Source organism: Coloeus monedula (genome assembly GCF_965178545.1).
Source record: "Coloeus monedula genome assembly, chromosome: 4".
NCBI classification, from domain to species: Eukaryota; Metazoa; Chordata; class Aves; order Passeriformes; family Corvidae; genus Coloeus; species Coloeus monedula.
Genome location: NC_138784.1, coordinates 1,345,219 through 1,368,706, shown reverse-complemented (window position 1 = coordinate 1,368,706; position 23,488 = coordinate 1,345,219). Strand labels below are relative to the sequence as shown.

Below are 23,488 nucleotides of genomic sequence, written 5' to 3'. Positions count from 1 at the left end.
TAGTGGACAAGTAGCAATAATTTTGGAGGTGAAAGCTGGGGTGATGTGTGGCAGGGAGAGCGTACATCCTGAGGTAAAGTGAGACAGTACTGGAAAGATAGTGAAATATTTCAGGGTAAAACTTGATGAAATCTCCAGGATAGAAAGAGAATATTTATAGGTCAAAAAGAGTAAATAGTTAGTGGGCAGGTAGGGAAAATACTGGGGGTAAAACCTGAGGTTATCTCTAGGGGGAGAGAATGAACATAGTGAGGTAAAAATCAGGCAATGACTAGTGAATGTTAGGGCAATTTTGGGGGGGTAAAACTGGAGCTAATCTCCAGAGTAGTGAATGAATACTTTCTTGTAAAAAAGAAGAAATCAGAAGTGCACAGACAGGGACAGCTTGGAGGGAAAATCTGAAGCAATCCCCAGGGAAGAGAATGAACAGCATGAGGTAAACTGAGGTAGTCACTTGCAGAGACACAGTGAAAATTTTGGGGATAGACACTGAGACATTCTGGAGGACAGAGAAAATTACTTTTGGGGGTAAAAATGGGATGATGGGTAGTGCAAAGCTTGTGGGAAAAACTTGAAATAATCTGTAGGAAAGAGCATGAGCATTTTGATGGAAAAATGAGATATTTATTCTTTGCTTCCCTTTGGGATAACTTAATCTGCACCCTTCCATGAGCAATTCCTTGGCTTCTCCTGGAGAAAACCCCCATGGCAGAGGCAGTGTGCAAAGGAGCCCCGAGCTGTGCTTGGAGCAGAGAGTGCCGAGAGCTGCGTGTGCCTCTGCTGCCCCAGGCTGGCAATATCCCCATGGAACAGACTGGGCAAATGGGATTAGAGGAAGCACAATCCCTTCCTGGAAGAGGTTTTCTCCTGTGCAGATCAGGCACAGGGCAGGAAGGGAACTTTGGAGATCAGCTGCTTTCCCCCAGAAAGCATCACTCACACCAGCATGGATGACATGACCTGTGCCCACTGCTCACCATGCACCTGGCCAGAATCAAGAGCAAAGGTTGGTTTGGGGGTGAGCACTTGAAAGAACTTTGAAAGAGAAGCAATCACCTTTTGCTGCTTCTTTCTTTCTTGCAGATGCTGGGATTGCCTCTGGGCACATGTGCTGAGCTCTCCCTGCAGGGAACTGTCAGCCCTGAATGCCTGTGCAATAACTGCAGCTGCCCAGGCAGACACAGGAAACTATTCCACACATGAAATTGCTGTGACCCAAGGCACTCCTGGAGAGAGAGTGTAGAGAGTTAGAGCACTGATCCTGCTCCCTGCTTTCCCAGTAGTGCATGAACATGATTTCATCCTGATCCTGAGAGCTCCAAGGACAGTAACAACTGAGGTGCCACTGATGCTGCCACTTTTCTGATGGGCCTGGCCCAGAACAATAGCCCAGCAGGGGTCTGTGGGAGCAGTTCAGTTCCCCCTCCCTTCCTGCACTCTGGGCAGTTCCAGGAGCCATCTGATCCCTTTCTGAGGTTGCCACCACAGCCTAAGCTCCCCCCCCCCCACTGGGCCATGATGGCATCTGCGTTCCCAGAGCCAGCGAACGGCTCCGGCCCTCGCACCACTGCTGCACATCAGGCCCGGCCAGGGGAGCTGAAATAAAGCCTGGAACTCTCAAGGGTGAACTGGCACCACAACCACAAACCTCCCTCACTTGAGAGTAAAGAGGTGTCCCTGTATTTACACACATCCAGGAACAATACTCCTCTAGAGCAGGCGTGGATTTACTTTTTTATCAGTTGAACTGGCACTGCTGCCACCTGATGCCATTAAATTCTCCATCCCCACAATCCCTGGTTACCCTTGGCTGTGGGGTTTTTGCTGTCCCACAGTGAGTTAGGAGGGATCTCTGGCCAGCCTTGTTGCCCAAGAGCATTCAAAATCCTAATCCTCACTTCTCTGACTACTGACTACCTTAAACGCCACTCTGCGTTGTGCAAAAAAGTGCCTTGGTCCCACTGGGAACTGCACATCTCTAACAGCTGTTCTCAGTTATTCCAACTGAGTAAAATAATTATTAAGGAAAAGAGGAACCAGTTAAACCTAACAGCTTTTGCCTGATGTTTTCCCCAGGAATGAGTTAGGAGCTCAGTAGCAAGGCCCTCAGACAGGCACAGTGTCTGATATAAACTATATCTGTGCACACATAAAAAATAGGTTATATATAAATAGATAGCTATATGCCCTAATATATAATACATATTTATATTACAGAGTTATGTAAGGCATAAATATCTGCCCTACATATAACCAAAACTATTTATCACCAACTACCTCTAAATTACCCCCTGACCCCTGATGCTAGGAATGTAACATTTTTAGGGATCCTAAAATCAAACAGATGCAGGAAAATAAACCATGATTTTATGCCATTAATTCCAAGATGTTTTCCTGGATCTGTGCTGCTGCGTCTGTTTTTCTGTAAGATCTTGTGCCTTATCCCTGAAGTGCACTCAGAATTGTCAGGATCATGAAATCCATTTGGGATTTTACTGTTGCTGCAGTATCCAGTGAGATGAGTTTTTTCAAAATTATTTCTCTTGGACCGAGCACATCTCCTCAAGTTCCTTCTCACTTTCTGCATCCTGGAAATGCAAAAAGGGAAAAGATCAATGTACAGCTCAAGTGAAACAAATAAAAAGCATCATTTCCCTTCTTTCTCTCCAACCCCAAATCAGTTTTTAAGCATATCATGGAATCCTGGAATGGTTTGGGTTGGAAGGAGTCTTGAAGCTCATCCAGTTCCACTCGCTTCCACTGGGCCAGGCTGCTCCAAGCCCCGTCCAAGCGTGAGTCTGAAAAACCCCAGACAAGTCCCAGATCTAGACAGCCCACTGGAAGAAAACCCAAAATTAATTAGAGCAGCAGAGCCTGGCTTCAGTCTGGCACTTCTCCTTGACAGCACACAGAGCTGAACGGAGTGGTCAGGGCACACTCGAGGGCAAACTGGGAGAAATCACGGCGGGGTCTGCCCTGGGATGGAGACCCAGCGCCGTCCCGCTCGCCCCCCCTCCGGCCCCAGGGTGGGTCGGTCCCCGCAGCGCGCGCCCCTTCGGCCGGGCTCGCCCACTCTCCGTGAAGAGGGGCGGGAGAGGGGGCTAAGCAGAAGCTGCGGAGACAGGATCCCCTCATGCCGCTTCTCACCGTTGAAGTCCCCGGTGTCGGCCACCACCGTGGTGTGGTGCTTGAGCTGGTCCAGCGCCGACTCCACCTTCTGCCGCTTCACGGGGGACACCGACACGTCCGCGGCTCCGGGGGACTCGCGCGCCCAGGAGGGACGGTACGTGCCCGAAGGGCACCGGCCCGCGCGCTCCCGCCGCCCGCCGCCAATCCCAGCCTGGCTGGGCGGCAGCGGCCAATCAGGAGCGCGGACAGGAGACGGACGAGGCCGCGGGAGGAGCCGAGGCGGGGCAGCGGGAGGGAGAGCGATTCTGATTGGCTGGTTCGTGAGGGCCGGGCGGGGGTTCGCCTTGGCGACCGTGACGCCGCCATCGTCCCCGACGGAGCGTATCGGGGGAGTCTCCTGGCCCCGAGATCTCTCGGGCCCGGAACCTCCTGTCCCCGGAGTCTCCGTGTCGCCAGAACCCCCGGCAGTCTTCCCCGCGGCCGGTACGGCGCCCGACCCGCCCCTGAGCCACCCGTCCCTCGTGGCCGCGCGGGGCCCGGGCGCGGCCGGTGCCGCAAGGTGGCGGCGGGCAGCCCCTGAGGGAGGCGGCCGTGAGGGAAGGCTCGGGGCCGCGTCGGTGGTGCCCCGCTGCAGGAGCTGAGCGCTCTGGGCTCCCTTCCCCGCCGTTGTGGCAAGGTTCGAAATGGTTTATCGAGTGCAGCTCCAGGCGCTGAGAGAGCCCTCGGCCCAGTAAGGCAGGTGTTTTGGGCTCGTGGTTCGCCTGAACTTTATTTAGGCTGTAAAAGAGGTGATCTTGTTAGTGTGGGCCCACTTGGAAATTGTACTCTCCAAAACATCTACAGAAGGAATTACCAGTTATTTCAGCTGGGTAATTTAATTGTTAAGGAAAAGAGAAGACAAACTTTTGCTTCTGGAAACAGGATGGCTCTTGGCTGGAAATGTTGGAGAATCCGTGTAACAGGCTCCTAGTCATGGGGTTATGCTGTTCCCTCTTTCTGTATGGTTCCACTTGGGACAGCTGCCACAGTCGTTCCCCTTCCAGAGAGGCAAGAATGTGCTTTTGTGCAGCCTTCTCATGCTTTGCCCCTATTCTTAAGACACAGCTATCCAGGCCGTAACATCCTTCCTGTTGAATGTCAGTCCCCAAACCCAAAAGGAAATGTGTGGTTTCAGACATTCTGCTGAGTTTCTGAGACTCTCAGTGACAAAGCATTATGAAAACCCAGTGAAAGAGACGGAGATGGAGTTATAACTTAACTATTTTAATAAATCTTGTACAGTGCATGGTTATATCATTGTCTCCTTCGCTCAGTTACATCAATGTACAGTACTTTATAGCAGTGTCTGCAGGCAGTACAAACAGAACAGATGCACAGCTCAGTCGCGTGGAAATTTGTAAAAGTGGCCTCTGCAATAAGGTCTACTGAGCTATTTGTTTTAGGAAGTGCTCCTGTGGCTCCCGGCTTTACAGAGCTGTCATGTACACTCCTGTTAAAATCCCAGATAACTGTAATTCCCTGTGATTTGCTTTCCTCTACACCCCAGGACTAGAAGATGGTGTGTTTCCTAGCTCAACATTCGTTTTTATTTTCATTTTAGAAACTTTTTCGCCTCCCGTGCTTGCCATCCTGCCTCCCATCTCCACCCTAATCCGGAGCCAGGGCTTCTCAGGAGGATTGTCCTCTTCATCCCTCCCTGACAAGGTGAGTGCCCTTCTCAGATCCTAGCAGGGCTGTGACTAAACCCAGGATCCTCCCCTGCCTGCACCCTAATTCTGCTGGTGAGAGCAGTGTCCTGTTTCAAATGAAGAAAACAGATTATCCATTGGAGACGCTTAAGAATGAAGCCAAAACTAAGGTGCACTGGTGTTCTCAGTTTTAGACATGAGCTCCCCAGATGCTGTTTTAAAGCTTTTTCCATTAAATGTGCAATGACAGGCACAAATTTGGACGAAGACTCAGCATGTGCTGAGAGAGAAAACCCAGCTGTCCCTGGGCTGTGGGCAGCTCTGGAGCTCTGTGTGCTTCACTGCTTTGCAATCAGATTGGTCTGTCAGTCAAACAGAGCTAGAAATGCAATGTGCCAAACTTGCTGTGGACAGGAACTACGCTGCTTGCTTGAGTTTTGAAATGGTGAGTAAATTTTGGAAGCATAATCACTTAATTCTGCTTCTAGGGAGAGGGATTTTCCTCACCCCTATTTACAGATTGCTATATACAAATGCACATAACTTTATGAAGGAAAACGGGAAGTAAAGAGCAACACCCTGTGCTAAATTAGAGGGGTTTTTTTCTTGTGGCCATTTAATTTGCGTTAAACCTGCCTTTCCCAGTGTGCTTTGGGGTTTCAGCTATTTGGGAATCATTTCAGCTGACTTTTTGCAGTGAAAATGTGAAGATGGGGACAAGTGACCAACACCCTGGGAAGGGCTGTGGGTGTGCCTGGGTCGGGAGCAAACAGTCAGGGCTTATCTTCTCCTGGTTTGAGGCCCGGTTTGGCAACACCACCACAACATTCCAGTGCAGGATCCGTGCCCCAGGGAAGGGCTGCACAGCTGCCCCGAGCCCCAGCCTCTGCATCAGCAGCGGTGGGCGGGTGGAACTCACCTATTTCCAGATTCAAATCCCTTTGTTTGTCACTCCTGCTCATTTCTAGGCACTGAAAGCTCATTTCAGCTGTTCAGAGATAGCACTAGCTGGTCCATGGATTTAAGGAAGCAGCCAGACTTCGGGAATGTGTGTTGCCATTCTAGCCTTGTCCAACGAGGGGGCACAGGGGGACAGGACAAGGACAGGCAGTTGTCACCGGCCCTGTGCTCGTGGGCTGCAGGGGACACCTGCACTGAGGAGGAAATGGAAATGGAAATAGAAAGGGTTAGGTTGCCCAGAGAGGTCATGACTCACCATTCCTGGAAGTGTCCGAGGCCAGGTTGGACAAGATTTGGAACAACTTGGGCTTGTGACAGGCATTCCTGCCCATGGCAGGGGGGTGGAATGGGATGAGCTTTAATGTCCTTTCCTTAAACCCAAACCATTGCAGGGTTCTAAAGCCTTATTCCTCTGGTCCAGGCTCCAAGCCTTGAGGCTGGCCTCTCTTGTGCTGTGTGCCACGCCTGCTCTGCCAGGGGAGAGTGGGGAGCAGGGGACAGCCCTCGGAGAAAAGCTTTGGGGGTCTTTTTTTGCTTGAAGCCAGCCCTTGTACATCCAGCCCCGTGTGAATCCTGCTCTGATCGCATGCACGGAAAATTTCAGTATAAAATATATAGTTATAAAAAAAATACTTCATGCAAAATTAAAACACCTTTCCCAGTGGGACATGGTCTTATTGTCAACCCTTCCCAACAGTGTTCAAGGAATTGTCACTCTGATGGCAGCTGGACCCCAAGGGGAGCTCTGCTGCATCTGGCCTGGGCCAGGAATCATTGCTTTCATTCCCTTTTTTTCTGCACTACTTAGGGCTAAGAGCTGAAATAAAGCAGAGAGACTTTAATTTGCAGAATCAATCCTTTCCTGGCGGCGCTTCGTGATTTCTTGGAGCTCCGACTCCCCTCTGCTTTTCTGGAATGGAAACAAAACAGGCAGTTTGGATTTGAACTTCAAGCTGCAGTTAAGTGACAGTATTTAATTAATGCTGTAAAAGTAGAGCTAGTTTCAAAGAGATAAGTGATATCAGTAAAAAGCAGATTAATTAGTGGAAACAGGGGGATCTTACAGATTTGCTCAAAAGACACTTCGGAATTTTTACGTGTGTTTTATTGCTGGTGTAGGTTTGGTTGCATTTTTTTTCCCCACAATTGTATTTTTTAAAATGCCTGTTTAATGAGCTATCTGACGCTGCTGGTACAGCCCCCATTCCAGCAGGAATTATCCAGAAAAATGCTTACCTCCAGCTGGTTTTTCTCCACTGTGATCTTGCTGTAGACTCTGTTTCCCTCATCACCACACACCTTCTTCAGCTCCTCTCTGTTGAGGGAGAAGAGCTGAGCTCCGGTGAGGATGCCCAGGTGTTCCACGGTCCTGGGGAGACACAAAGTAGGGAGGTGACGATTGTGCTGCACGTGGCCTCGTGCCAGAGGTGAGGAGTTGGAGATGGGAGGCCAGGAGCTGCAGTGGGACCATATCACGGGGCCCTGGGGCTGTTCCAAGGTGGCAGCTGCAATTCCAGTAGCATTTCAGGCCTTGGATTTAGTTAGTTAACTGTTTATCTCCAAGAAAATATTTATACCAGAGAAAGGGAGTGACTTTGGGCTCTGAACATTCTGGTTATAGAGCCTGGATTGAACAGGGTTGAAATCTAATTTGCAACACAGGCTCTGTAAGTAAATCCAAGTGGCTTGTCCCAGGTGAGATGGTGCCGGTGGCCTCCCCCGCTCCTTCTCCAGGGAAGGACGAGCATTGCACGTGGCAATAGGGCAAATCTTACTCTTTGCTGAATGACTTGGCCTCCAGCCAGGCTTTGACTTCTTCAGTGCTGGATTCAAAGGTGAGGGGCACGAAAACTTGCTGAGGCTTTTCCACTTTGAAATTCCTGTGGGGAGGCTGAATTTTATTGTTTGTGATCTTCTTTAGCAGCTCGTCGTTCAGCTCATCCGTTTGGTGAATAAGTTCTGTAGAAACAAGTAGGGAATGAAAGCAAGTCTTCAGTCAAAAATGCCATTAAATGTTTGTGGGGAAACTGTAAGGCAGATGGGGATGTGGCTCAACATTCTTATTTAAATTCAGCCCAGAAAAGTGATTCCCATTTTCCTGTGCCCCTGTGTTGCCATTTATTTTGCTCCCATCACCCCTTGGCTGTTGCCTGATGTGGAAGCACAGTTCTGTGAGAATCTACAATTGGAGGTTTGCAATTGAGACCTTTTCAGTCCTCTCTGCTGCTTCTAGTCACTAATTTGCTGATCGCAGAGCTCCAGGTTTTGCTCCGCAACAGAACGGAAGCGGCAGGAAGCACAAACTGGGAATGAGCAACACACTCATGATGGGATGAGCTTGAAGGTCCCTTCCAGCCCAGGGCATCCTGTGCTTCTGTGAAAACTCCAGTGACTCTTCATCCAGTATCGCTTTCCCCATGAAACTCCTGAAGACTGTGGAGAATAACTCAGTGATACGAACAGATTTGTGTCCTTGTATGGTGGGGCTTCCTGTCGTCCCAGAAGGGCTCCTGCTTCCAGGAGTGGACAGGGTGGGATAAGGGGTGAGGTGAGCAGGGCCCCTGATCTCTCTCCTGCTCTGTGAGCCCCACAGCACGTGCAGGGTGAGGGAGTGATGCGGATCTCCTGTTTGGCCGGGAATTCTGTGGAACCACATGAAGGAAGCGGCCAGGCGGGCACTGTGTGTGTGCCGGGAGATGAGCAAAAGGAAGTGAGAGAAAGGGATTGACCTGAGCTGTTCCTTAGACACACTTAAACATTTTGGAAGAGAAAGGAAACTCTCTCCTTGGGAGGAGGAGGAGGAAGTTAGAACTGGAGGAAGGAGGCATGGGGTGATCACTTATTGCCCTGCTCGGCCTGGGCCGCCCGAGAGCCCCGGCGGTGTCACAAGCCCCAGGGCTGCTCTCTTGGCTCTTGTCCTGCCTGGAATGGCCTCCAGACACAGTGCTGCTCCATTGCTGTGATCAGTAAAAGGTGCAGGGGAGCCCCTTGGGCAGGTCTGGTCCCCCGAGCGCCCAAACCCAGGGGAGCCCAGAGTGGGACACACACGTGCGTTCTTTGGCGTCCTGTGCAGAGTGGCGCGACAACATCTCAGTGCCCCACTTATCCCCGGCGTAGCTGGCAGGCAGCTTGTGGGTTGGGCTGGATGGGCCATGGCCCCTGGGGCTCAGGTCTCCTTTGTACCTCTGGTTAGACTGGTTAGAAAGGGAAAGAAAAGTAAGAATTTTTTTTGGTCGTTTTTAATTTTCTTAAGCTTTCTGCCTCACACCCACGGAGGGACAAACTGCCGTGTTCTCCTTGTGCTGATGTGGGGCTGGGGAGACCTCAGGTGGAGCTGCATGGAAGAAGTTAATTTCTGGGAATGAAGAACCCAAAGCAAAGTCTGAAGTTTGCGCAAGGGAATTCCTAGTTGTGCCAAACGTGTTCGATCTCATTGGAAGGCAGAGCCTCACTGCTCCGTAGCTGGGATGTGAAGCGGGACCACTGCCAAGGGCCTGGAGCGGACTGGAAAGTTTTTTGACGTTTTGATTAAACTAGCAGGGATTTATCCAGAAGCCTGCTGGGCCGCCTTAGGCTTTGCCCAAACGCTGCAATACCAAAATGGGGAAGCAATTCCATGCTTCCCTAGGGTGTTTAGAACACTCCAGCTCCACATTTCTGCAGTGCAAGTTGCAGTATTCAGTTAATTCTCACTTAGATGGTGTTTCCATCTGCCTCCACTCCAGTAACGTGTTCCTGGTGCTGAACTGAACTGGCTGAGGGAAGTGTCCATCTTTAATTTAACCCCCAAGAAAAATCTTGATGTGGAAAAATATGGAAAGCAGGAGGCTGGTGCACAAATAGGAAGGATAGGCCTTATTTGGGAAGACGATCGTAGCAAAATGTGAATTTTATCATAGGAGACTCAGGAATCTCCTGGCTTTGTCTGCTTCTGAAGGTCTGTCCTGATTGGTGCATAGTATCCTAAGAAATCAGGGAGGTCTAATGCCAACATTATTCCCAGAGGCAGATTGTGCCCTGCAGCTGATACCAGTCAGGTATTACCTGACTACAGACCTGTTTGAGCTCTTCCAGTTTCACCACATCCAGGATATTGTACGGAACATAACCGGCCTGCCCACTCCGGTTGAGCAACTTCCACCACTGCTTATTATCTTCCAACACCTGAGAGAGGGACAAAAATAAATCTGCTGTGGGAAAATGGGATTTCAGGCATAAACAACCAGGATATAGCGGGGCCGAACCATCCAAAAGGTGAAGTTGCCAGAAGGACATCACTGAGGCCAGGAGCTCTAATCAGATCTGTTGCTCTCAGATGCAATCCAGGACTGAAACTTTTCCTGGAAAGCATCAGAATGTATCGTAAGGATGAACAGGAGAGCACCTCTGCGTGCTGAAGAACTCATAGTTCCTACATAATGTCCCTGTTTCTCCAGACCTTTTTTTCCTAATGACTGAGTTTCTGATGTCTTTTTGCATTAAAATAAATAATTAAATAAATAAAAAGCCACATTTTGCAGAGAAACCTTTTCCTCAGGTCACAGATCAGTGTCAGCCCAAGTCACGTCCCACCTTGTCCAGCTGCCAACAGTGCTGCAGTAAGAGAAAGGTTATGAGAAAGGTGCTTTTCAGAGAAAACAAATCCTCGTGGAGGAGGAAGTGGTGATAAGGAACCGACCCAGCGGGGGATGAGCAGGGCTCTAGAGCGAGTTGTTGTCCTCCCTCCTCACTGTGGTTAAAATGGGACCGATGTCTTTGAGCTGAGGAAATGACACAACACAGCACAGGCAGCCTGCTCCAGCTTTGGGTTTGAGCAAAGCTTTGTGTCACTGCTGAGATACCACCAGGGAAAATGGAGTTGGTGCTTGTTGCTATCCCGAGCTCTCTCCTGCCCCTGGGGGACACACCTTTTCCAGGAACGGTCACGTACCTCCAGGATTTCATCCTTCAGCACCGAGAGCTCACTGGCGTTTCGCGCGGTGAAATCGTAGCGGATTTTGGCAAATCTCTTGGGCACAGCCACCCCCTGGGCCTCGAAATTCCTGCAGAAGAGAAGTGTCCTGAAGTTCATTAACCTGAGCTAGACTGTTGGAAGGACTCTGTGTGGAAGCTGGAATTGTATTAGAGGATCATCATAAACTAAAAATATATGTGACAATGTGGCCAGATTGCAATGAATCTAAAGACAGGACAGGGTTGGCTCGAGCTCACAGAGCTGCTGCCTCCAGTGTAAACTAACCGCCTCGTGAAAGCAAATGGTTTTTCACAGACATTATTCAAATAAAAGGGGAAAGGGGAAAAAAAACCCAACCAAGAAAAAAGGAAGGTTCCCATTAGCAAAAAAAGCCTACATGAAAAAGTGAGGTTGTGAGCTATGGCCGAAGGGCCGAGTTTGGTGCTGATTCTCAATCAATTCAGCAAATGACAGTGCATTGATGCAACTGTTTTTTTAGTCAAATTTAGTCCTGATTCTTCACAGTAATTTGCCTCAAGAAAATGAGCCCCATATCCTTTGGTGAGTTCCCTGTTGGCTGAGGCCCAGACCTTCAGGCCGTGACTTCTAAACATACTTGCAGTGAGACTGGCTCCCTCTTAATTGCTTCTTTTTGAAGTATGGTTTGTCACTATCATCCTGCTGAAGATGAACAGGGCTGGTGTCTCATCTTCATATATTCTTCCCCCTCGTCCCCTCTCCTTCTTTTCCCCTTTTTCACCTCTAAATAAATTTCTTCAAGGCGATTTAACCCTGGGATAGTCTAATCCACTTTAGTCCTTCGTGGTCCACCCTCAGATAGATGTGTTGGCACAGAAGAAGTAAGGGTGTTCTCTTAGGATCTGATACTGTAATAAAGGGAAGAGAAAGATGAAACAGGCATTTCATGTTTGTCTGTTTTCTCTCCATGTCATTTCGTGAACATGTACTCACACTTGGCCAAGAGTAGTGCATTCAGACACTGAATATGAGTGTTGAAGAGGGGACTGAGAAGGAAGAAGCTTAGTGTTCTGCAATAGGAATTATGCTTTGGGGATTTTACGAATTGTTTCCCTCTTTTTCACCATCATGCTCTTCTTGCACACTTCCTTGTCTTTTGCTATTGAGCGAAAGTCTGGAGGCTCAGAAAGCCCAAGTTTCATCTGAGAAAGATTTCCTGTGTCAGAGAGAACGGAAGGGATTCTGTTTCCATCCTTTCATGCCAGGAAGGATGAACTGCCTGTATCAGGAGGTGCCGAATTGGTTCTGGGTGCTGCTGTAGCTCACAGAATTGCAAGACCCAGTGCTGCAGGAGTTCAAATAACAGACCGGTGGAAAGGCTCAGGGGCCACAAGCTGTGCTGCATCTCTCATGGACTTGCAAGGAACCTCTCCTTTGGTGTCTGTGCAAGTGCTGGCTGATGTGGGCACTAGGATTGCTCTTTTAATCAGGCAGCTCCAGTACCTTTCAGAAAAGAATTTTCATGGCACATCATGAGCCATTTATCTCTTGACTAACCATAACATTTCCTTACTCCTTGGTTTTACAGCATTACTCAAACACTGACATTTGTCATTTCACCAGCCATCTCCCTTGACCTCTAGCATCAGGCACTTGCAGGGGGAAGGATCTGGTCTCACAAATATTTTCATACTCTGATCTCTGTGATTTATTAACCATGAAGTTTTGCCTTCAGAACTCAAGATGCCATTTCAAATAATTTCATGTGCAAAAGTCGAGTTATTGGGCAAAAGGGATCCTTGATAGCTGGGCACAAAGGACAGCAGGACTGCTGTTGCTGTTTTCTTTTCAACTACTGTGCTTGCTGTGTGACCTTGAGGAAATAGGTTCACTGCAGCTTTATGGTTCCGTTTTTGCATAGGGAAAATAAGGGCAGTGATAATTGCTTTCAGTTGTAAAACACTTCAAGATTTATGGAATATGAATGATTCTTACTAAGTGAAAAGTGTTGCAAAGCTGGCTTAGTTGCACACTGTGCTAACAAAATCCCGTATCAGCCTATTGACCCCAGCCTGAAACACTCATTAAAGTTTATAGGACATTTTGGTGGATGAGTTGAGGCAGTTGTTCTGCTGGAAATATCATACTGAAAGCACTTTTAAATCCATCATCCGCTTTGACATTTTTCTCTATTAAAACTAAACACAACTGCTTGCTCTTTCCAGTTTTCTTAGTTTAGTTTTTGATGGGTAAGTACTCACTGTTAACTCAGCTTGTACCCCCATGGCATCTGAGACATTACAGTTCATTCTAGTCATAGCATAAACACACAATAGCTGTTGTACTGAGACAAAAAGAGTTATAAAACATGTAAGATATCCAATGGACTGGTATTAACTATCAAGTTGCATGGTCACTTTTGAATGTCAAATGTTCTTTTTATGGATACTGCATTAATTTAATTTGTGCTTAAACGTTAGCTAGGCTAGACATTGGTGTCTGAAAAGTACATATTTTTCCAATGTCAAAATGTGTAAATTTAGTATTAAAGAAACAAAACTATTTACTTGTACTAGAGGAAAAATACTTTCGTAGCAAAGAAATTAACTGAGGTGCTCTTTAGAAATAGGTCTGGCTTGCTTACAGAATTGTTGCTTATGCAGTAAAGCAGATCTACAGATGTTTTCTTTTTTTCTTCCAGATAAAACTTGGATTGTTTGAAAAGTGGGGAGATATTTCACCATAGTACAAAAGAAGATACAGAAGAGGAGAGCAGAATGAGAGCTTTTCAAGTGCCACATGCCTGCAGCCTGCTGTCTTTAGCGATGCTGTTCCTTCCAGTCACTGGAACGTCAAAACAAAATATCCCAAGACTGAAGCTTTCCTATAAAGGTAAACTTTTCAGTAGTTTTTCTGATTCTGGCACTTTCGTTTCGATGTGATACTGCCAGCAGTTCTTTTTGTATTACTAACCAGGAAATACATAATAGAAGCCTTAAAGATGGATGAATTCTGCCTCGGGGCAGTATTAAAATCTGGGTTTTTTGTTGTGTCAGGGCACATGTTTCTGAAGTAGAAATGTCTTTTAAAAGTATTATTTCTGTTTGCTCCAAGAGGATGTTAACAGACTCTACATAAATTAGAGGGGAGTGGTCCTTGAAAGGCTCTGAGGTGCATTGGAGACATTCCTGTGTGGCTGGTGCGGATGATGTGACACATGGAGGACATTCACACCTTCCTACAGCATCAGAGAAAGTTGAGAGCGCTGACTCAAGTGTTTCAAGGGGACTGACATTTATTTTTGTAATAATTCTTTTTCTATCACTAAGTGGATATGTTAAACTCTTCATATGTGGTTTTCTTTCTCCTTGCCTCTTTGGATCACAAAAGCGTGATTCTCTGCAGAATTTCTTAGTCTTGTGTGTAGTTCTTGTTAAGAATGGTACCGTCTGAGGGATTTCAACACAGACATATTTATGTATTAATGGCCAATTTTTTAAAGAAGGTGGATTTCTTTTTGCTTTGCATGTACAGTACACCTCCACAGGCACAGAGATGTGTCACTGACACTTCCTTCTTTAGTGAAAACAAATGCTCTCCAGTTAGTTATGTTTCAGCTATGTCAGCACCTTGCCCTTAGGGGAGCTATTTCTGCTCTGTTTTTCAAACTTATGTCTTCCTATGCATTGCAGAGTTACACTCAGGATGGTGTGATGGGACAGGCTGTAGAGCCTTCATCGGGGCTTATGATATGTTTATCATGAGTTTAACACCCAGAGAAATGTATTGAGTAAGCAGAATGACATGCTATTTATTTACAAGCTTCTCTTTTGCTAGATTTGCATGCCACTGTGCATGCTATTCCACTGTGTATATAAATGTGTTTGGATGTGTTTGTGCGAGAGAGACAGAGGAAGCAAGATCAAGGGATCTTGACAACATTTTTATAAATTCAGGGAACAGTTGCACTCCCTGAAGCCAATGCATACAGAAACTGAAAGAGCTGACATGAGTTATGAAAGTTAGCAGTAAAACCCTCCTGACATACAGCCGGCCTTCTCACAGCTAGGCCTTTTGAGCTAATTCCCAAAAGCAGCATATACCATATGGCCATGGCATTTACTGTGGATTTGACACTCACGATTAGTGAATTCCTCTCAACTTCAAAAGCAGATAGCCTTTGGCAAAATCCTGATGGATGCCTTTGGCAGGTAAAGAGGGGGAGAAAGAAAAATTAGTGAGGTCAACACAGGGGAAAAAAAATGGCTGAAATCTTAGTTTAAAATAGTGGCAGAGACCTGCTGGGAACAGTTGGGAAAATGCCTGAGCTTGTTTAAAAAGACAGTGAGCAGATGATTGATATTTAGGCCCTGACCCAAACTTTTATTAGCAACTTTATAAACCTTTCAGTTTGGCTTGAGGGATACCGTTTCCTGTCCAAACTTATTCACCTATATCCCTGTAGGGGGGGAAAATCAACAACAGATACAGATGCAAAACAGCACATAAATCTTAGTTTTGAGAGCTGTGATGGAACTGAAAAGTCAGAAGAAAGAGAATTACCAGAATTTATTGTGCCTTGTCTTACTTTCTTGGGGGGTTGGAAGGTGTATATTTTTCCACATGGAACAAGAAATAATTTAATGCTGTTTTTTCACATTTATGTATTGTAAATGATTCCAGTATGGCTTATCATAATTAAACTATATTTTGCGTGTTGACAACAGAATATCAGATGTACTGAATATTTAATATAGTTGTGAGAATTAAGTCCACCTTCCTCCCCCCAAATCTTTCAGACAAAACAATTCCAAGGTTTCTGAGAATAAGATGTAGGAGAAATGAACTGGTTTTTTGCCAGTTCTCATAAAATTGTTAGTCATGTCACTGACAAGTCCTGGCATCTCTGTTCTTTGGAATTCATACTTGAACTCTCATGAAGAGGAGAATACAGGGCTCTTTTCCTTCTTTATGGAAAACAGATGAGAACTGGCCACATCAGGCAGTTCCAAAAACCTGGTCACATGTGTCTTTGAAGGGAAGGTTTCATCTCCTTTCAGGTGCAATGTGCTTATGGCATAGCTCCATCTTCCCAGAAGAGCTGAGCATTTGCTGGGGCAGGAGAGCTGGAAGTAAGCGGGACTTTGCTCTGCAGTTACTGAAGCTTCCAGTTGCATCAATCAGTGGTGGATGGAGGAAGAGGGAGAGGGGTAGGGTGGTTAAAGATGTGTCTATAACTGCAGGAGTGCTTCAATAAACCACAGCATGTCAAAGCTCCTTTGTGTTCAAACAGCAATTGAAATTTTAGACCTTCTCTGAATGGCAGTTATAGGTTTCCTTCTTCTCAAGGTTGTCATCTTAACGAATGGGAATCTGTGCAGGAAATGTTAAGATATTCCAGTGAGTGATGTTGGGATCAATGTAAAGTCATACAATGGATTTCCTTTATTGTTTGTCCCAGTCTAAAGATGTGTTCTAAAAAATTGTGCATGTATAAAACTAAAACTACACACAAATCAATTAAAATATGTTGTAGTACAGAATCAAAGTCATATATTTTCCACCTGTGTTAACCGAATACACTATGATCTTTAATCACATATCTCATCCTTTCACATTTTCCCTGATCCATTAGTTGAAAAATTCTCTTATTCACTCAGACTTAACGTTTAGATACTCGTTTATGTCATTACTATCCCAGAAATTGTCACTCCTCTTGTGATGTTTTTAGGGTGCTCTCACTGCATATACCTTACTTATTCTGTGTATCTTAGATACTTCTACAAGATTGAGGTGCTTTTACTATTACAGCTTTAATATTAGGAGAAGGTAACAAACTGTCTTCTAATAGAAGATTATGATCTTTAGAAAACCAGGGGATGATTTTGAGTAATATTCCATATTTTGACTCTCTTTGCCTAGTACTGCTTTCAGTCTAAGACCAACAGTGTGTATTTATCACTCATTTTCATGTAGCTGGAGATAACCTGTGACCTTCATCCAAACTGCAGAACTCCACAAGCACAGAAGTGATATTCAGCTTCCCTAAGCAGCACGTCCTTGTTGTCTGCTGCCTCATTTAACATCCTCATTCCAACCTCTAGAGCAGATGCAGAAGGTTTTCATATACCAGTCTAATTCATTAATGTCATTTTCAGGACAGCATCAGTTCTGTTACTAAAGAATGGAAGGCTCAGTGTCCTAATTCATGTATGTTTAATTCATACAGTGTAGACAGTCTTGTTTCTGTTTGATCTTCTGAGTAATAATTTTTCCTAATTCATTGGGAGGTCCTTCCATAAATATCGTGTGTGTGTCTTTTTAGATTTTACTTCATAGGGAAAAGTAAAGAATAGCCAGACCAGAAGGTTGATTGCCTTCTGAGAAAAAGAAGAAAAAAAAGCAAATTTTTCTCAATTTGTGGCTATCCTAAAATTTTCCTGCCGAAAGAGAGAATCCTAATTGCAAATTTAACCCTATTGATTTGATTTACTTGGCTGCTTTTCATGGACATTTTAGTAAGTGCAGTCTGTGTTCTCAGTGAATGCATTTATATTACAAAAGTGTGCACCCTAGTTTCTTGGCTGGGGGGCATGCCCTAGCCCAGATTTGGACATTGTCACCAGTGACATCCACAAACATCTATCATTCCCGTGTGGGAAAGTGGCCATTCCCCAGAGCAAGCCATGCTTACTGTGACAGCGGTGACTTGGTCAGAGGACCAGGAATCCTGCATTGTGACACAGTACAGAGGAATAAGCAGGACTGAAGGCAACGTTTGGCTTTTAAAGCAGGATTTACTTAGCACTGTTAAAAACGACTGTGGTAGTAATTTACATCTAATAAACAAAAGCATTATTCTCAGCTGATTTGTTTTTCTCCATATAGAATGAATTAAGATGCAGTCTCATTCTCACTGAAGTCATGGCAAGAGTTTTTCCACTGAAGTAAATTGAAGCAAGATCAAATTCACGCTCCTCACTTTTTTCATCTTACCTAAGTAAACTAAAGACAGGTAGTTCTTTCTCCTCTGCTGAAGGATGACAGTGCTAAATCATCAGCTCCACATGGAAATTAGCCATGTTTAAGGATTGTTTAGTTTCACGCAGTGTTTTGCACACAGGATTTTCTTCCCCCAGAGTGATCTATTCTTAAAACATGGTGAAAAAGCAAACAGAGAACATTTTGGTGCCAGGAATTCTTTTGAAAATTTGACTGGGTGAGTGCATTTCCTTAATGTTCAAAAATTATCCTTTGACCATGCTATTTAACAGTGTCAAGCATTCTGTTCTCTATATTGTTTTTGCTTTAAACCTGTTTCATTTTAGAACTGATGAGATGCTTAACTGTTGCATCAGAGCAGTTAGTTTGTTCAGTTTCAGTACAGCTGGCTTATTTCCATGTCATGCATCATTTAATTATACATATAAAACATAGTTAAAATTGTACAGCTCCATGAGCCTCACTTAAACTGTCTGTGGCACTGCAGTAATCCCAGTACCCTGACGGGGTGTTGCACAGCTGTGACTGGTTGGAATGTGGTAAACTGGTGATGTGTAAGAGAGCCTAGAAGTGAGCTTGCATTTTGCAGCTGTGCTTGCTCTACTGGAAGAGGAAGTTAAACCAGAAAAAAACTGCTCTTGTGGCAATATCAGCATCTGTAAATCTGAATGCTTAATGAAAATCAAGGAAAATGTGCTGAGTGAGGAAGTGGTGCTTTTCCCTTGTTTGTCATTTAATTAATTTTTGGTGGTTTGTTATTTCTCAGAAAAATCTATCTCAGATTCCTCTGTGGAAAAACATGAAGTGTTTATGTGAGAGTGAAGATCCTAGTATTGGATGATTGTCTAGATATGCAAAAGACTTTGCCTGTTTTGTCTCAAAAATGCTTTCTGGAGGCAGTGATCATTGAGACTTAAAATGTACCCTAGCTTAAAGATGGATGGGCACTGCTGTCCATGTGTATATGCTGTCGACTGAGTATAAACTTGAAGGCATCTATTACATCTTAGTAATGGGAAAAGCAGCAAATTTCTTAACAGACATTTTTTTCCTTTTTTAAGCTAGTGAACTTGAAGGTCAGATTCAACTATATGTTGCATTTTCTGTCATATAATTATCATATCTATAATGTCCTGAAGAGCAGCCTCCAGTCAGTGACATCAACAGTTTACACAGCAGTTGAACTAAGAATAACCTTGGAGAACTGACCCATGTCAACCTCTTATGAGTGTAAACTGTAGTTCACAACAGTTTCTGTTTTTTCATGATCACAGAAGGGCCTCAGTTGGATAAAAGAAGAATTGTGTTCAAAAAATACAAAACTATTCTGCTGAATGTTCACTTTACTGTATCTCAGAAGATGAGAGGAAACAAAACTGAAAGAGTAATACTTAACAAAGTATTTTTGCTCCCTTATAAAAAGAAGGACAGGACAACATCAAAAACAGCTTCCCTAGAAGAATGCAGGGAAGATACATGATAAGTGGCATCAGCTTGGAAGAGGGATCAAAACTCTTTCTTTGATTGCTTTTACTAATGACATCTGTTTAAGCAAATCCAATTCAGAGCAGTTTCAGGAATCCCAAACTTGTTCTCTTTCTGAGCACTATTTGGAGGGCATGATCTGCCTGACATCAGTGTCTGTCTAGCAGTGGACATCTGTGGTCACTATGCAGGTGCTCGATTCATATCCTGTTTCCTTTTCCTCCCTCCCCATTTCTGCAGTTCCATTTGTAGGTGAGTTCCCCAAAGAAGAGCTGAGGAACATAAGGGATGACTCTTCCGTACTCACAGTCCTTTGGAGATAAATACACAGAGATAGCAGAAAGAGTCAGAATTTCCTTTAATAAACCAGTGCAATATCAGACAAGTCAGAGAGATTGGTTAACTCTGTTTAAGGCAGACAATTTTGAAGATGGTGGGAGTGACAGATGTACATCTTTGCTACAAATTTGAAAAATGAGACATTCTACTTTCTGAACAAAATCCTGGCTATCCCAGAATTTTGCACTGTGTTGAACCATAGAGTTTTAAGAGCTGAGAGGTTGTTGAAGACACCAAAATTTTGTAATTAACTTACTGGGCCTCTTTAAGGAGGGTGTTACGTCTTCCTGTGCATCATTCAAGCAGCCTGGATTTCTTTCAGAAAGATTTCTCACTAAATCTGTAACAAAACATTAGCCTGTATGATATCCTGCCCCAAAAGTAATAAATATAAATATTATTAGTAAAAAATGTCCCCCTCCAAGATTAAATAAAAGCTTACACCTATATACCAAGAGCATCCACGGATCATGTCACACAAATTTATATTTGACAAGGGTTTGTGTGGGAGGGCACTTGTGCCTGCTTTGTACAGGGAAGCTCTGGGGTTCCCAGGTTCACGACTGATGGGTCTGCACTTTGTGTCTGTTGAGGCTCTGGGTGCCCAGGGCCATGAGCAGTTCCCGGGCTGGGGATGGCGGGTGGGGCTGGCCTGTGATGCGCTCTGGGGCCTGTGACAGCACAGGGGCCGTGTCACAATGGGGGCAGCTATAAAAGGCCCCATTGGTTGACGCTGCCCCCAGTAGAGCCTGGGCAAGCGGTGAGTGCCCACAGGCGGTGGGGAGGCAGGGCTGGGGGAGGGCTGGGGCAGAAGCGCTGGCACCCGGGGCGTGTGTTCTGTCCCTGCGTCCAGGGCCCAGCCCCTGGCGGGAGCGCCTTGCTCAGGCTCGGTGCTTGCTGGGGCAGCGGTGCAGGCCTTGCCTCCTGCCAGCTGCCGGGGCCTCTCCTTCCTGCTGCCACATCCCCGTGGCTCCTGCCCTGCACTGGCTGCCTCCATTCCGGCCCTACTGAACCCCTTCTGTGTGTCCTCTTGCAGACCATGGCTTTATTGTCATTGCTCTTCATGCTCATGCAAAGCCTGATCCAGTACCCCCAGCCAGCTGGGGATGGGCTGGATGAGGCCACGCACCGGCGAATGCAGGAGCGTGAGGAGCTGCTCGACCGCGAGATGGCTCGGCTGCTGCAGGAGCTGGAGCAAGGGCCCCCGGAGCAGCAGGACGAGGGCTGGGGAGCCCTGCTCTTTGGTGCCCTGCAGCAGTGGCCATTCTGGGCTCTTGCTGGACTCCTGCTCCTCTTGGGCCTGTGGTTTAGCTGCAGGAGGAGTCCTGAAGCCAGCAAAACCAACAGCAGCGGCAAGGACCAGACCTCCTGCAAGACCTTGGGAGAGGAGAAGGAAAAAGAAAAGGAAGAAGACAGTTTGGATTCCGAGAGAGATGGAGAAAACATTGATGTGACTGTGGAGGCAGATGACAGTGGCAGCGGAAATGAAGGAGAAGGCAGTCCTGTGGCTGCAAATGAAGGAGACGACAATGATGCCAATGAACGAGATGAAGATGTGAAGTTGAAGAAAGACAGTGATGTTAAAAGTGATGATGGCCATGATGCAAGGAAAGATGAAGGCTGGAGTGATGGGAATATGCCAGGAGACAATACTGCTGAAGGAAATGAAGAAGAACCTGGCAATGTTACTGGAGGTGTGGAAGACCTAGATGAAGCAAATGAAGGAGAAAACAAGGATGTGAAGGTGGAGCCAGACAAGGATGCTGGAAAGGAAGAAGAAGGAGATGGAAATGAAGAAAAAACCGATGATGCGTATATGAAAGCAGGCAACGATGACGTACGTGAAGGTGAAGATGGAAAGGAAGAAAAAGCGGATGTGAAAGTGCAGGAAAGCAGTGATGCCAGTGAACAAAGAAGCAGTGATTGGACAGGACAAGAAGACAGCCGTGATGGTGAGAATGCAGTAGACCATTGTGGTTTTGCTGCAACTGAGGAAGAAAAGAAGGACATTGGAAATGAAGAAAGCAATCTTGGAGACAAAGATGAGAAAGCCAGTGCTGCCGATAGGAAGGGAGAAAAGAATGAAAATGGAAATGGAGAGGAACATGGCAATGTTGCTTCAACTGAAGAAGGTGTTGATAAGATAAATGAAGGAGAAAGCAGCAATATGAAGCTGGAGGAAGACAGTCATTCCAGTGAACACAGAGCCACTGATTGGAATGGGAAGGATCAGGAAAACAGGGATGCGAATGTGAAAGGCGAGAAGAATGAAGATGGAAAAGAAGAAGAAGGTGGAAATGTGGCTGCCAGTGAAAAAGAAGGCAGTGGTGCTGCTGGCAAGGACAAAGGCAGCAGTGGTGGAATTGAAGAGGAAGAAGACGCCTGTGACGTTGGGAATAAGCGAGGGATCCTTTTAGTGGATCGCATACAGTGTCCTGTCGAGGACGTGGAGAGAGGTCGCTCAGTGGCAGCTGAGCTGATGGAGAGCTTCACGCGTGTCTTTATTGACAGCGTGAGCAATAGTTTCTACCCGGTGCCTCAAGAAGCCATCGGGGTGGGCAGTGCCTTTGAGGGTTGGAGTCCCCGTGAGCAGGATGTGGTGTACCGCGTGCTGGTCCCACTGAATCCCCCACCGGGACACGCCTTCCACCTGGAGCTGAACAGTGCAGGGCAGATGGCAGCAAGGACCTTCTGCGTCCGTGTGGAGCTGGTGTGCACGTGCGAGAGGGAGCAGCTGGGCGAGAAGCTGTTGTGCTTCCTGCACCACTCGCAGGAGGAGCTGCGGCGGAAGCAGAAGCCCAGCCTCCTAGAGACACTCTGCACCGGCTCCTACCTGAACGTGGAGAAAACCTCCCACTGGTTCTACCAGCTGGTGAGATGCTCGTGGCTGCATTTGCCTCAGTCGTACTCATGGCACTTGGTGTTTCAGCCCTGCAGCCGGTCCTGCCAATTCCGGCTGAGCAAAGGCAAGAAGAGCCTGATGGTGGAGATGCTGTTTGGGGTGCGCCACGGGGACTCCGACATCTTTGTGGTCAGCCAGCCCACAGAGGCCCAGAAAGGCGGCTCCAGCATCTTTGTGAGCAGCCAGCCCGCCGAGGCCGACTCCATCGCAAGCACAGCGTGGCCTGAGACGTACGCTGTGGCAGAGGCAAAATTCTTCCAGCACGTCGCCAGGCAGGTGCCGTGTGAGAGCTTGCACCTGAAATGCCTGCAGCTCTTCACCTGCATCCTGAGGGGCACAGGGTTTTCCAGCTCGACCTGGAAGACTGTGGTCATGCACGTGCTGACCACCGTACCGCTGTCCCAGTGGCGCAGGAGGGAATTTGCGCGGCGGCTGTGGGACATCATGGCATACCTGCGCCGCTGCCTGCAGTTGAAACGCCTGGAGCACTTTGTCCTGGGCAACCAGAGGCTTCCTGCGGAGATCAGCTTGCCGCCGGCAATGCGAACGGTCGAGCCGCTCAACCTCTTTGAGCACCTGGCCCGAGATCCGGCCGCCCACGCAGAGGCGATGCGAGCTTATGGTCAGCTGCGATTCCGCCTCTGGATGCTGCTCTCCAACCACTGAGAGGAATTCCCTGCACAGAGCTGTGCTGGGGGGGCTCCCACCCGATGGCAGCCACGTGAGCACTGCATAATTCTTGCTTTTTTCACTGGCAATCCTGAAGCTGCTTTCCTGTTCCTGCGGAAGGAAGATGCTGCGGCACATTAATTCATTGTGCAGACACACATCTCTGCGTGGCCTTGCCCTTCACCTTTCAGTTTACCACGGTGCTGTTGCAATGTTCCTGCGTCTACGAGGCAGAAACTGGCTCCACCTGCACATCCTTACAGAAGACTATGAACTGAGAGAGGTTGCTTGGCATACCTCCAAGTCCAAAAAACGAGCCTGTTAGGGACTTAATGTAATTCTTCAGTAAGGTGTACTTATTGTAGTTTTTTAAGGATGTAG

The 23,488-nt window shown here is 46.7% G+C and overlaps 1 protein-coding gene across 1 annotated transcript; it reads left to right on the top strand.

Annotated features, from left to right (window-relative positions):
- Positions 1-20,575: 20,575 nt before the first annotated feature.
- LOC309572618 (inositol 1,4,5-trisphosphate receptor-interacting protein-like 1) lies at positions 20,576-23,104 on the top strand (the record flags this gene model as incomplete). Its single annotated transcript, XM_082280993.1, has 3 exons — positions 20,576-20,858; positions 21,363-21,455; positions 21,810-23,104. 3 exons carry the CDS (start codon positions 20,576-20,578, stop codon positions 23,102-23,104), a joined length of 1,671 nt encoding a protein of 556 aa, XP_082137119.1.
- Positions 23,105-23,488: the final 384 nt, after the last annotated feature.